Genomic DNA, 15,778 nt, shown 5'->3' on the forward strand with positions numbered 1-15,778 from the left:
ATGTGCCATATTCGACTCCGAAAAAAAAAAAAAAAAAAGAACAGAGTGAAAAGACGCAATAGCCCGTTTCACTTTACTACGAACCACAGGAGACGCTACGATCCACACCAGACAATCGGTCGCCGCGAAAGTAACACGTGTCTATGTAACACGTGACCATCCATGTCACGTGACGCTCGCGCGTTACTGGACTGGCTCTAAACGTAAGGTGAAACGCAGAATACGAGCGAGTTTTTCAGCTAATAAAACTTGAACTTAAATTCATATTAGTACTTGCAAATCAACCGCTCGTGTCTATTACCACAACTTTTCATTCGCACGAATATTGTTCATATTCTGCTCACAAGTCTCCAAACTTTAATCGATCATTTTTTTTATATTGTAAATTATGAAGACAAATAGGGAAACGTACGGGATTCTGTATGTGATGCCTTCAGGCTTCAACTCAAAACAGCGCTAAACAACGTTGGGCAGGTAGACAGACTGAACAGAGTGCTGTTTAGTTTTAGTACTGTTTTGTTTCTGATCTACGTAAATTAACCATTAGTACAAGCACATTACAGTCATCGACCACTTAAACAACGCAAAACGTGGCGAGTCATCTTATTATCGTCCCACAGCCAATGAGATTGAGTCGTTAGCCAATAAGGGTCCCACACGAAGAAAGCAACAACAACACAAAGCAAAGAAATAAAAACATTTAACGTAATAAGACGATCCATGGATTTCTTACGTTGTTATTGACTGTAGTTACAGATAGACCTCCAGACGATCTTGGGTATGATCTGATTGAACTAATAAATGTCTCGAAAGCATGCGACTGTGTGTACAAATTGGTCCAAGGAAGACGGCAATGAAACTGAAAATGATCTGCCGTGTATAGCTGTAGAGAAACATATTGTTGGCTCGCAACAAAAGCTTAGCTTCGTCAGTGAACTCCGTTGTTTTTCACTAGGAGAGGAAGCATCCTCATGAAGTGTAATGTTTCAGATCGATATCATTTATAGATATTTTGTTCCCCGTTTTGTACCTCTGAGACGGGGAAAGCGTTGTTGTTATAGTTTGGTGACTAGAAAAATAAAGTGCAAAAGTCACGTGAACACATAAAAGAAGAATATTGGATGACTAGTATAATTTAAGTTATCCTCTTTGCCTAATCTTTATACTTAAATATAATGTTATGGGAAATATAACGTTGTCGGCCAGTATAATCGTGGTAATTCGACATTCTTCAAAGCCTATTTCGCGATTACTCTGCGGTATTAATTCGAACAGTAAATGTATTACATTTTTAAGGTAGACAATTGTGAGTATAATTAAATTTAAGAGGCAGTTGTTTCGGTGCACGCTTTTCCAAATGTTAGGTTTGCACACACCCCACGGCGATATTTTTGTCGCATTTATACATGTTACGAAAGATTGTAAGCGAAACAGGCGACGGATCTTGTTTTTATGTCTAAAGATTTACTGGGAGAAACCTCGCCACTTAAGCAGGGAATAGGGTTTGTGCGGAGCGCAAGCTCGTCTGCTTTTTGCACAGGGGTTGTCATGATGTCACAAGGCCGACCTCTTATTGGTTGATTAAAAAAAAATAGTGGGTAGACCTTAAGGCACGTAGCATTGGGGGCTAACCACTATCCACTTAATCAGAGCCCATTAAAGCTCGGCGTTGTTTCGACGTCACTGCAACTCCTACGCAAGAAGCAGACAACTTGCTCTCGGCATAAGTTAGTGTACAGCAATTTTCAGCTTTTCGGCTAATACTGTTTTTGTAGTACATTGACTATCATAAACGTGGACAGTTCTGCATGCTTATTCAATAAATAGTGAATATATGACATGTATATCACAATATATCTGTTATTTTGTCAAGTAGAACAAATATAGGTGGGCTGGTGGCGTTCTGTAAAGGTAACCGCAAGCACGGGTCTCAAAGTATATTGTGTGCAGGCTACAGAGCGTAATGCTGCACGACGTTGGTTTGGATTTGGGGCATAATGCTTGTATACGTATTTTCGTATATCTGCAAAATGTATATTCTACCAAGTGAACATATGATTTTATTACTCTCCCGCGGTAAGGCCCTTTGGGCGCTGCAGCACAACCTAAATAAATAAATAAATAAAACAATTGAATGTGACAATTATTTCATGAAACTCTGCAGAAACATTTATTTTGTAACGTCACTGTCTTTCCCTGAACACTTGTATTTTACAAGGCAGTTGCCGGAACCTAGGAAATTGTTTAAGTTTTTCCGCTGAAACACACGGGAAAAAAAAAAAAAAAAACCCATCGGTGATGTCGCATATGAACCTAAAAAAACGTATATGTACAGTTTCTTAGTGGTATATATAAAAAAAGTTCTCCCTTATAGACGTAATAGTCAACAGGCAGTTGAATGAAAGAGGCACGAAGAAAAAGTAAAAGCTTGTATCTGAGCAGTGTCCCAAAAGACAGTCATTCTTGTGTCAATTGCGAAAAAGCACTCAAAACTATCCACAGAGAAAGATACAAATATTTGTAAAACCGGATGTCCAGTTTTACAGATATTTGGGACAACAATTCAGATTGTTTGCAGTCATGCGAGGCGGCACTTTGACACACAAAAATGCTTGTTACAACGTGTGAGGTCTAGAGCTATAACGCGTACGAACACAAAAGTCTCCTGTTCCGCTGGAAATGTAGTATACCGTGTTTTACATTTCCGGCCTTGTCTGGTAGAAGGGTTCACATTGTATCACAATGCAACTTGGTAAGGAACAAACAAAGAAATATTTTTGTAACTTGGATTAGGCGGGTTAAGTTTACACTGATTTTGAAATATGAAATAGAGCCGAACCTTCAGTAAGAACAAATATTCTGAACTTTGTTTTGCTTGCATTCCTGCCAACTTCACCTGTCCTCTCTTAGTTTAATTTCCCACTCTCGCATTTGTGTAATCGCAGACGTGTGGCGTCAAGATTTTGGAGTCGTGCCCCCAATTCGGAACTTTGACGCGCGAAGCATGCACATCTTCACAACGACGAAACAAAAAATAATGTAATTTTAAATGCGGTGAGCAAAATCTTCCTCCGGTCTTTCATTTGGCCATTAACGCTGACTTTGGTGAGTGTGGATGCATGTCTGAGACGTTTCGTTTTCAACACTTTGACAAAAACACCACAACATACGTCTTTCACTTTCCTCAGAGTTCCGCTACACGCAACATGCAACTCGCACCATTCTCTTCTTCCAGAATAAGACACAAAACAAATAACGTGTTTGGCCACTTCACCATCACACTCTCTGCCGTCGCCATGCTCATAACACTTAACACATCCGTTGCTGCCGGAATGAAAATCTCAGTCACTGTCACCATGGGCGTGGATGTGATCTCTATAACCTCACGTTTTCTTGAAGGACACTCTCTTTGGCGTAGATGGCATGGCTGGAGCGGGTCCGCCCATGGAACCCCGGAGGAAGGCTTCGATGGCATCACCCAACAGCATAGCATCCACAACGTTACCTTCGTCCCACTTCACCTGAGACTCGTCTTTAGGTTTGCCTTCCTTTGGAATCTCTTCTGCAGGAGCTTCTTTCTTGACTTCACGAGTAGCATCCCCCGAGTGTTTTCGCTTGGGTTTTTTGGTGATGAGCTCCTCGACTGCTGGCGGTTCCTCTTGAGATTTCTGCTGGGGCGGTGTCTTGCCCGAGAGGCTGTTTCTTTTCGACTTGCTTGGTTTTACCTCTTCGCTCGTACTTCGCTCTAGCGTGGTGGAGCCGCGCCGTGGTGCAGGTGGTGTTGACACGATCCTGGGGATATTTTCTGCCGCTGGTTCGTACGTATCCGTCGCCATTCCTGACGGGTCAATTGTGGCTGACCGTGTGGTGCGGAGGGCAATTTTCTTGGGTGACGTTACGCCGACTGTCGTCGATGTCACAGACGAGGACGTCGAGGATGACTTCTTTTTGGTGTTGTGGTGGATCAGAGAAAGGATGTCTTCTTTCTTGCAGACGATCCCCTCATCGATGCTTGTCCGTGGAGACACGTTCGGGGATCCGTCCGAAGACTCCCGTGAAGACTTCCTCGACCCTTCCCCGCTGCGCATTCCTTCTGGCGAGCGATCTTTGTTTACGGCCGAGTCGCTGGACGAGTTGCGTTTCTTGATCGTGAATTTAACTTTTCCACCGCCACCGCCAGAAGACGATTTTCCATCCGGATCATCGGGGCTGCCTGACGAAGTAGCGGTTACCGAGAGCTTCTTCAGTCCTTTTAGTAACTCTGTGGAAGACATGGTCTTGCTGAAGAACTTGGAAGTTTTCCAACCGGCCGCCTTGTGGGCTTTCCCCTTTGACTTTTCGCCGTCGGAAGAGCTGCCGGATGCTTTGGTGGAGGTAGGTTCAGGAACTAGCTTGTTGGAGGTGTCCCGTCGTGTCAGCTTGACTTTGAAGCTTGATGGGTGCGAAGCACTCTTGCTCAAGGGCTCGGCGACGACGACCGTGGTCTCAACGGTTGTTGCAGATCTCCGCGGACTAGAGGAGCCACGGCGCTCGTCCCTGGAGGGAGAACGCGCTCGGTCTCCCGGTTCGGTGCCAGTCGTGGCTGGTTGTGGAATGGACATCTGCCTCACGGCGGCCATGGCGCGATGCGCAACGGCCACTAGGTGGTCTCCGCAGGAGCACACGTCATTCTGGGGGCTTGCGAGCTTGACGAGAAGCTTGGGCCACAGGGTGCCGGTTAGATGTTCCTCACTGGGCAGAGGCGATCAGCTGAGGCATGCGGGAACCGATTCGGGAGATGTTGGCATTGTTGGCCAGCACTGGACCCGGTTCTGCAAGTGCCTGCAGTGAGGAAATAAAAGGTAGTTTTTGGTCAGTGCACACAGTTATTATGTGGAAGGGAAGGCACAAATAAATAAAGGGATACAAGTGCCATCTCGTCATAATCACAAAACGTGTGTGTGTGTGTTTTAATGCCAGAAATATTGGAATGCATCTTATGGAAAGACTGGATATGTAAAGAGGCCACGTGCACGCAGAAAAACAATCAGTACATGAGCCAGACAGCAAATCTTTGAAATTACCACCTAAATATTTACGCTAAGTAAATACGTATAAAAACATATTTCCCGGTACAGGAAACTTAACCTCGTATTTTACACTTGTAGGGGAGAAGTTACTCAGAATGAATTTGTCAAAAGCATTTGCTATAAGAACACCCTACATATTCACGGAGTATAAGTAATACGTCTTCCTGGATAGGACAATATCGACTTTATCAAAACCAGGCCGAGGGAAAAGGGGGAGTCTCAGTGTCAGCCGTTCTTTGTAATAAAGAGGGAAATAGAAAAAAAAAATAGTTTAAAGCTGACCGACTTCTGACTATAATCATTTCTAAAGATGTACATCGACTGTTCGACTTATAGGTTTCTAACAAGTAGGTGTCTCGCAAAAATGTTTTGTTGGAAAAAGCACATGCGCAGTATGCTCAATACTGAACTGAGCATCTGAACAAAGAAGCACGAATATCCGAATATTTGCCGACACACTCCCTCGCATTGTGCCATAATTGAAACATCTATCGTCCGTTCTAACATGGGAACTTCGAAGGAGGCTCCGCCTCTTCTCTTTCAGAGTGGAATGTACTGGCGTCGCTATGCCACTAATAAAGAACGCACCATTTGGTGACGTCACGAAAAATGTTCAGTATCCGTTAGAGCCCCTTTTTTCTTGACTCGCAACAACACAAAGAAGACTGACCCTCAGGCCCAATGTGCATCGGCGCAACGGGCCTTGAGCAGATGATTTTTTTTTTCTTGGGCAAAGTATAGTGCACGCACAAAATATATATATATTTTTACTTTAGTTTTTATAGTCGCTGAGAGTTTTAAGACACAAAGTTCGTGGCGAGTTAACTGCATTATATTATCGCTCGGCAGCCAATGAGGTTGCGGCATTCGCTGATAAAAATGTCGTAAGATCTATCACTAAGCCTCGCTCATCGTTTCTTAAGCTCTCGGTGATTATACACTGCGTTACGGTGGAAAGTTGGTCGTGTTGGTTGAACATGGTTTCATTTCATTTATTATGTCTCTCAGGGCTCGAAGGCATGGTCAGTCTTCCTAACATGGTTAGGAAGATTGAACAGCGCCCTCTTTACCAGAAAGTTTTTTTTTATTTTCGCTGTTTAATTTTTGTCATTTTTGGAAGCGTGCAACGAGACAGTAGCGTCACGGTGCGACTCCTAGCAGAAGCATTTCGCATAGACATCGCGTGTAGCAGCCGACCTTATAGTTTCTAATCAATGTCAGCTTGCCTGAGCGCAGGGCTATGCAAAACGCTTGGAGCCGCAGTCCCCACTATCAATTCTTTTTTTGTATTTTACGCAAGACCCGGAAATTAAAAAGAGATTCCCTCCACGAGCTGGTGAAAACAGCCACAGTCATCCGAATCCCGGTACGTCAATTTGATCCACGCCAGCGAGCAAAGGGAAATCTGATAATAAAAGGAGCGAAGATTACTTCTCACGGAGATTTAATCGCTTAGAGGCACTGGTGAATGTCGTCCCGTAGTGATTTCCGGACCGTCGAACACACAAACTCTCCGTAGAGGTATAGTCCAATGCAGAAAAACGATAAAACGTGGAGGTGTGTGGCCGTCGTTGCCGCTAACAAATGCGGAGGGACACGGTTGAATTTTAGCTCCGAGCAACTTCTGCGGGTCGAGTGGTGTGAGAATACAGACACGCAACAACTTTGGGCGTGGTTACGTTTTCGAATGTCAATACGCAGACGCGTCTGAAGCGCTGCGGGTACATTCTGAGCGGGCAGCGCTCACGCGACGTACCGCGGACGCTGTCCATAGCTTGATAAAGGCAGTGTTACACTTCGACGTTGATTGTTGCAAACGTGGCGTATACGGCAGCGCACACAGGCACTGATTGGTCGCAGATATCAAGTTGCTGCTCACCGGCCAATGAAAGGCGCACGTTCTGCGCTACGCCGCGTTCGCTATTGTGTGCCTGAAGTGTGTCTTCGACGTTTTTTTGTTTATAGTTTCATTTCCCCCATACATCAAAAGTGGTCCCGAAGTGGCAACATATGACGTTACAGAAACCGGCGTCTCTTGCTGTTGGATGTCGCGATCCTGGTGGTTGGTCGTAGAAATGCTAGCGAAGAGCATCAGCGAACGCGAGTGTCGCTGTCGTCGCGGCGTCCCAACTTCTGGCCGCCGAAGCTTCCTTGGATTGCCACAATGAAGATCGACCTGCAGCAGAACAGGCGTCTGCCATATCCACCAATGCTGCTGGGGCACCGCCAGGATCGCGACCGACGACAACGTAACACTTCCATGACCTCACCAGGCGGAAATCGAGGGACCCTTTTTTTGACGCGGTAAACACACCAGTGGGAGATGCTTTCCAGGCACCATCAGCCAACGCGTATCGGCGCGCCCCCTTCAGATGTCGCACGGTCCCTATGCACTCTATGAAATACAGTGATTGGCTCTCTCAAGTGCTTTGCGAGAAACTAGACGCACTTGGTTGTTTTTGTGTACACCACCGCGCGAGGAAGCTTTAATTAACAAATCTTTGGTTCCCTAACCCCCCCCCCCCCCCCCCTCCCCTCTGCGGAAGTTATTGTGAGAAGGTCGAGCTTACCGCTTTTACTGTCGGTAATTTGCGGGACACGCGACGAATTAAGGCTCGTTCACACCCTTGCAACCGAGTAGACCGGTTGAGACGAGACCGGCTTTCAAGCCTTTTGGGACGGCTTAATAGGACCTGATCCGCAGCAGCGCATCTGGTCTTATGCCGTCGCAAGAGACTTAAAAACCGGTCCTGTCTCCCTCGGTCGTACTCGGTTACAAGTGTGTGAACGGGACTTAAAGCGCCGTTCACATACTTGCAACCAAGTAGGACCGAGATAGACAAGACCGGTTTTAAGCATCTTGCGACGGCGGAGGACCGGATGCGCTGCTGCGGAGCAGGTCCTACACCGTCGCAAGAGGCTCGAAAACCGGCCTTGTCTCTCTCGGTCCTACTCGGTTGCAAGTGTGTGAACGGCGCTTAAACGCCCGCGCGAAATGCGAACACACGATGCAGACCGCGACGGCTAGCCTTCGAACAATGAGCCAGTCCGCTATTTATCGGCATGGCGCAGCGTCGTCGAAAGGTGTAAGCCACCAAAGCCGTTGCTCTAGGAGTCCCGACACCGAGGTACGAGTGGGATAGCATAGCGGTGCTGCTTACGCTCCCGCGGGAGAAGATTACAGGGAAAGGATATTGGACGGGCGCTCCCGGCGTTTTCGTGCCCGCACATATCCTCTTGTATGGCCCCCCAGAGCTCCAGAAATAATGCGATTACGCTTGTTTAGGCTCCACGGTTCAGAAGCCTCAAAGAAAAAGGAGAACGAGCGCAAACTTACAACGATACACAAAGCACGAGAAAATGGTAAAGAAAAAAGAAGAAAGGGAGGAGACTCCAGAAGCAAATGCCAAAAAACGAATTTGAATATCGTTCTCCGCTTTCGCGCTCACAAAACTCTTTAAGCGCCAGCTTACTTTTTTTTTTGCGTGTTTTGCTTTGTGTTTTAGGAAGAATTACGGAGACTGGAGCACAAACACTCTATAAAATAGAGTTTATGCTAACAGCCCAAGGGCACTGATAAGCCGAGTAAAGATCGCGGAGCTTTTACGCCTGGGGTGTGGAGCGGGGATTATGTTGCTTTGGTTATATTTCCACACCGCTGCTAAACAACAGTTATTCGATGCTTGTCCTTCCCTGTGCGCTTGGGAAGACGGTGAAGTATTTGTGTTGCGAATTGGGAGGTTCTCTATACCGCGGCTTTGCCGTGCCTTTGGTTTAGCTGTGTTTGGATAATCTGAGTTGGTTTCTACGACTGTTACCTCAAGCCTGTTAACCAAAGTTACACTCTACGTGGCTAACAAGCAAAAGAACAAGTCCTTGAAATTGTAGTAAGTACTCCGGAGTCAGTGCTTTTAGCAGAAAAACAGTCTGGGTACTGCGGTGCAACCGCGACCATATTATACGCATAAAGAAAGGCCCCTTCACATAAGTTCAACAGAAAAGATAAATATAAAACTTTTCTTATAACCAAACGGGGGAGGCGTAGCCTCTTTAGAAGTGCTACTTTAATTTTATGTGGCAGAGAATTTAGAATCTATATAGAGTAAGTATGCATAGTGCAAAGCACAGTTGCCCATAACGCTGGTGCGCACGGCTTTCTCCGGCCAGTTCCCCCCTAGTGGCATTCGCCGCAACTAATCTAGTCACGTGGGACAACATGGAGCAACCCGCTCGATGGGTGTCCCCCATCGGGGGCCACCAAACGCGGGAGGCTGCAGTCACGTTTCGCGCCTGCTTTAATCCGCATATCAACTGCTCGCTCTAGTTTATTTTTTTTAGAGCGCAGCTCGTAGGCACCCGTTTCCGGCTTGAGCGGCGTCGCCGTCCCCGTCGCCGTCGGCGTAACCGTGAGGTCGCGTGACCCCTGTGAGGTCACGTGACGTCACAAGGTTCACGTGATTTCAGGGTTACACCGACGGCGAGGACGACGCCGACGCCGCTCGGAGGGAGGAGTAGCAGGCAGAATGAGGAGGAGGGAGGAGGGGTATACGCTCCCCTCAGTACCCTTCCCTCCTCCTCCTCAAGAGCTGCGCTCTAATTCGGTGCTACAGGGAGTTGTAAACGGCTTTCATTTTTCATTTTTTTTTATAGATAGCGTTTTACGACGTTTATGAAGAGTGTGATATAATTCCTGTTCGACGCTCCCGATAGAGCGGGCAGGACACCTCTCGTGCGGGTTATTCCATGTTGCACCACTAGACTAGATTAGTTGCCGCGAATGTTACCACTCGATCGCTCACAGGAGAAAGCCGCGCACTCTCGCGTTATGGTCCAGTGCGATTCTTAAAACACTAGACACTGAAAAAAAGCTAAGCCTCAGAGTAACGACACTTTGGCCATCTTGGTGCTTGAAATCATGGTTGCCAGTTATTTGAACCTTTATCTGAAATCGCATGAAACGTTTTTCGTCCTCCAGAAATGTTAAAAACAGTTCACGACAGAGCAAAACAATATCACATGAGCTTCCCAACACCATGTCTAAAGTTGAGGAAGTCGCACCTTTAATTGTTACAATTGACACTTGCGTCTGCTCTGCACTAAGCACCAAGATGGCGGCGACCCTAGCAGATCTGGGAACGGAGTGCCGATACTCTAAGCCAGAGCCGTATACAGAGCGAGTTTGGCCATTCATTTGAAAGTACAGGAGTCAAATGAGAAGATGTCATTGGCCAAAAGCGTGCTGGGTGTGTTCAAGGGCACCTTCACAAATTCGAACGTAGCCAACCAGAAGCCGGAAGTAATACCCTGGCGGTGGTCGCGAGAAACGAAATTATTAAGTGCGTCGGAGTAACTCTCGGTGGCTGAAGATATGGGGCACCTGACGTTTCAATCACGGTCATCCAAAATCATGGTGGAAGAGCGCGGCTAGCGGAACGATCGACATAATCCGTACGCCACGCGCCGGCTGCCGGGACTGCCGTCCGAGCGGTCACTCTGTTCGAGCAGAACAGAGTTTGAGTTGCACATTCGTTTCTTGCATCTTTCTGCATGATCATAATCAAAAACTCGCGTGCACCCTATTTTCACTCATGAAGGGTTACTACATTTAACTCTTACGCGCTTATTAAAACCACATATATATGATTAATTGTGCGTCTCTCTAACATTGCTAGGGGATTCTTTTCGGCTTCGGGTTGGCCAAAAGACCATGTCAAGCCCTCTTTCTGCGTCTGGTGCACGCCCTGTCTCTGCCCGTTCCTCCCATTGACCAAACTCTCTCTATACACGATTCTGCTCTAAGCGTAGCTCATTTAGTGCCTCTAGCTAACATCCTCTGAAAACTAAAGCCTGCGCGCTTCGTTTTGTTATGTCAGCTACGTCACAGATCTTAGACCAAGCGAGGAGGGCCAGTGGAGAGTTTTCACCGCCAAATATCTGCGACGATGCTGACGAAGCACTCCGGATGATCCAGAAAAAAATATTTGTTTTTCTTGTTTTTATGCGTCGTCATTCCCGATGCGTTACGTCTGGCCGCGAAAGGCGGAAGTGTGTTTTAGGCTGTACCGACTAAATATAATAGGAAATAAAAAAAGAAGATTACGCGACGTGACGACGCCAATTTATAAGACTGCATGCGTCTGGCAAGCGATGCAAAGCAAGATATTAGGTGCCCAATCTGGCAACGTAGAAAACCATTCGAAATACGGAAACAAGACGCCTGTGTATTCACTGCTGTCGTCAGCGACCAGAATCTCCATTGTTTTCTTGTGTGCACAGGTAAGGATCAACGCCTTATAAGTGTAGTGTGCCGTGGTGTTAGGAGAATTATGCCGGAGGACTGAAGGTCCACATATTCTCCTTCCCTACCGACGAGCAACGGCCTATCCGAAGAATTAAGGCAATTCAGGAGAAAAAAGTTTAACTTCGAACTCTTCAAGGTGTTTCGATTTGGAAGATTTTTTTTCATCCTTGTACTCTTGCACTTAAGAAATGTCATTATGTTCGGAAGGATGATATTAAAGCAAAACAACTCCTTTATTTTCTGTAGTCTGCCGGTGGCATTGTAGGTATCTTTAGAATGAGTTACCACTTCCGATGTGTTTCGAAATATTTTGTTGGTTTTAGCAAGCGAGTCACCTGCGCAGACTATTTTGCTTTGTGTTCTAGCTTTTTCATTTGACATCACTGACTATGGTTTAGCAGCTCTGTTCGCCCGAGACTCATTCTCTGACCTACGCAGCAGGATAGTTCACCTCTGAGGCAGTAAGACACTCAAGTGTGTTGGTTTTGGAGAAGATACTTATTCACGATGCACTGGTTCATCACCTGAACGATGCTTTAATTTAATTTAATTTATTTTCTTTCAGGGCCCGAAGTTACTACAAAGAGGAGCGTGTTTTAAGGCTGACGAACCAGCAGAAAGGAGGATAGTCTTTCTAAATTCCTCCTTTCCATGGGAGAAAGAGGTATACACGCTCCTCCTTTCTGCGGGAAGTAGCTCAGAGACGCGCTCCTGTGGGGAGAGAGGGAGAGAAGAGTGCGAGGAAGAGGGGAGAGAAGGAAACTGGAAACCGGGTTTCTTTCCTTCTTTCCTGTATTATTCCTTTGTTATTCTTTTTTTAAATACACAATCGTTGCTTGGACCCATAGCCGTGGAGGCTAGTCGCGGGTCCAACATTAGAAATAACCTTTACAATGCGGCAGGCAGACAAAACAAATGTACGCACACATCAAAGTATTCACAAAACAACATACATACTAATTGAAAAAAATGTATAGGGCATGATATTGAACTTATTCATTGGCTCGCAATTTAATTAAATACTTTTTTAAGGATGGCAATATATTGGGTTTACATTTGATGTCGGTAGGGATATCATTCCATACCAGGGCACCGTTGAATTCAATAAGCCTTTCTCCATAAACATTTCGACAAGATAGCAAATTAAACAGATTATTTGTTGCAGCTCTCGTATTCCGTAATGGTAATTTAAATATTTGTAATGGGAGTGGGTCCGCCCGGCAGAAGATGATCTGTATATCGGCCTTTAACACAAAACAGATATGAATATAACAACAAACAAGGCAAAAATAGGAATAATGGTTAAGGAACAACAAAAAAAGTTGTAATCGTCATTTTTAAATCAGCAGCATCACTTATTGAGCGTATGCCCGTGAGAAGGTGATTCCAATCTATTGAGGTTTGGGGAAGACGAGATACATTAAAGGAGGAGGCGTTGCAATGGGGGATGCCTACCCCCTCAACTAGTGATTCGTTCGGGAGGATATGCAAGATGGTTCTATAAATAATGTTTCACAAAGTGTGGGATTTGAGCGATAAATCTTGTGAAGAAGACAAACGTGATAATTTCCTACGAAGAGAGACGTTACGTAAGGATAGAGATGCTTTCATAGAGGTGACGTTGGCTATGAGACGATAGTTTGAAAGAATTTGGAACTATTCTGAATGGCTTCAGCAGCCGATGTGAGGGCCTAGATAGAGGCTGCATATTCTAGATTAGAGATAGCTAAAGTTTTTTATATATAAGAAAAAGGTTTAAAGACACAGGAGTTAGCAAAGAGTTTCTGTTGAGGTAGCCTATATGCACACCAATGAGTGACATTAATAATATCAGTTCGAAGGATAGAGATGTCAGAATCGTTAAGAATTTCTTTATAAATAACACAATGGTCAGCATACACGCTTACGAAAGAGGATACTCGCGTAGGAAAGTCGTTAATATAACTAAGAAATAATAGTGGACCGAGTACAGAACATAATGAAATAAAATAGCGCAAAAAGGCACACAAGCAAGCGACAAACCGGACAGGAGAGAGCGCTGTTTTATTGAATCATGTTTACCTTTTTGCACCTTTTTTTACCTTTTTGCGCTGTTGCATTCATTTGCGTTTCACCACTAACAATTAGCCCAGCTCTCAACCTTATATACGAGTACGGAACCTTGTGGAACACCGGAGCTGGCGAGCGAGAATGATGAACCGGTTCCGTTAGCCTGAAGAAATTGGGTGTGGTTTGTTACACGAGATTTTGTCCGAGCGAGTACATCATAATCCATATTTATGTTACAAAGTTTATGAAGCAGAAGCACGTGAGGAACCTTGTCCAAAGCTTTTGAAAAGTCTAGAATAATGCAGTCAGTCCTGGAACCCCGGTTCAGAGTGGCGTGAAGGTCATGAGTGAAAATTGGAAATTGGGTTTCACATAAATACAATTTACGGAAGCCGTGCTGTGCAGAGGTGAAAAAAAAAAGTTTTTATCCAAAAAGTCAACAAGATTAGAATAAATTAAATGCTCAAAGATTTTGCATGGAGTGCTAGTCAATGATATTAAACGAATATCTAAAAGATTATGTTTATCATCGCCTTTGGGCAGCGGATACACCTTCACCATCTTCCAGTCTATTGGTAGCATATGTTTTTGAAGTGACTGGGGTAAATAGCCTCGACAAGATGATGCTAGAATACATTTTAGCATTCTTCAGAAACCTCGCCTTAATGTTATCGACGCCTGCGGCAGTTGATGCTTTAAGGTTTCAAACAATGTTCCAAACACCTTTGTAGTTCACAATAACTTGAAATAGGGGCATGTTTATGTTTATGCAGCCTGAACCTATTAGCCTGTCTCAACGGGCGACTTGTCTCTCAGCTGTAGATAAGAAATTTAACCACAACAGTACAACAGCTAGCCTGGGCTCTTTAACGCGCATTACGCAGTAGGGATACACTACCGCACGGTGGTACGGTGCTCATCCAGATCGAAACGGGCAAAGGTGGGGATTGAGCCCAGGGTTCCTGGGATTTGCAGCGCGAGCTTTCGCTCCACGTGCTCCGAGCTGGTGTGCGCTGGCCCACTCGGTCATCTCAATAACTGGAAACATTTGCAGAATATCATAAAACTTTAAAAGGACTGAATAACTCGAGCTAAGGGGCGTTGACTAATAACAAACACATAATTGAATATAGAAGGGCGCACGTCATCTGGTGCATCCACTCTATCACTATCCAAGAGCGTTACATCGGCACGAGTAGTGGGACTAATAACTTTTCAAAATTGACGACATTAGTTATTAGCATTGATGGTAATGCATAATTGAAAAAGTAGCTTCCGCTTCTTTGTCTGCTTTCTTATAGAGGTCGGCAGCAAGATTAAATGCTGCCCAGCGCTAATTGCCGTCCGACCGTTTACCAGCACGAAACACACACACACACGCACACGCGCGCACACACACACACACACACACACACACACACACACACACACACACACACACACACACACACACACACACACACACACACACACACACACACACACACACACACACACACACACACACACACACACACACACATATATATATAATTAATTTAGCTTTTTTCTTTTAAAGTAACGCTATGCCAAGCCGAATGAGATCAGGATGATATTGTATGAAGGGGCACATCGTTACTCATAAGTGACGCAACATTTGTTTTAAATAGGCACCAGTTTTTTTAACAGAGTGTTCACAAGAGCCTCGCATGGATTCATTTAAAAAAGGACACATTTAATTATTAATTACATTCAAGTCAGCTCTGCCATAGTTGTATATTCTCTTTTTTTTCTTTGATTTATAACATTTAGAAATATTGAATACAAAATGCAATAAAGTTAGCGGGAAAACCTACCCGCTAACTTTAGCGGATTAAGTTTCCCCGCTAAATGTAGTGGGGACATTGACGTCAAGTGACCTCAACACCAATTCAGTTTCCCCGCTAAATTTAGCGGGGAAAATGATGTCACGGCTTCGTGTCACGTCACCCATGACCAAATTTAGCGGCAGGAGGAAAGCAGGAGGAAGGAGGAGAAGGAGGAGGGGAGAGGAGGGGAAGGGGAGGAGAAAGACGGGAGGAGGAGGAGGAAAATACCCTCCCTCCGTACCCTCCCCTCCCCTCCTCCTCAAGATCTGCGCTCTAGTTTTGCATTACAGAGATTTGTAAACGTTTTTTTTTATCATTTACTTTTGGGATTACAAAACTTTTCCTACAGGGGCCTCTCCTTTAGGAAAAGATTCCTCATTTACCAGAGCAGATGACGCGCTGTCATCTTAGCTGTGTACGCGTGTACAGTTTTGCTCAAAAGCGCCCAACACTTGTTTTAGCTACATTGAGCTTGCCAATACCGACGCTAACTTCTATGCAAGTGTGACTCG

At 45.2% G+C, this 15,778-nt stretch overlaps 1 protein-coding gene across 1 annotated transcript; it reads right to left on the bottom strand.

Moving 5' to 3' along the window:
- Positions 1-3,189: 3,189 nt before the first annotated feature.
- On the bottom strand, positions 3,190-4,669 carry LOC121837379 (mediator of RNA polymerase II transcription subunit 1-like). Its single transcript, XM_042292998.1, has one exon. It carries the CDS (start codon positions 4,617-4,619, stop codon positions 3,384-3,386), a length of 1,236 nt encoding a protein of 411 aa, XP_042148932.1. The 5' UTR covers positions 4,620-4,669; the 3' UTR covers positions 3,190-3,383.
- Positions 4,670-15,778: the final 11,109 nt, after the last annotated feature.

This window comes from Ixodes scapularis, unplaced genomic scaffold, assembly GCF_016920785.2.
Source record: "Ixodes scapularis isolate PalLabHiFi unplaced genomic scaffold, ASM1692078v2 PGA_scaffold3__209_contigs__length_174095766, whole genome shotgun sequence".
In the NCBI taxonomy this organism is placed as follows: domain Eukaryota; kingdom Metazoa; phylum Arthropoda; class Arachnida; order Ixodida; family Ixodidae; genus Ixodes; species Ixodes scapularis.

Excerpts from the sequence above, each read along its gene's own strand:
- LOC121837379 (XM_042292998.1), bottom strand. The coding sequence starts at position 4,619 with ATGGCCGCCGTGAGGCAGATGTCCATTCCACAACCAGCCACGACTGGC.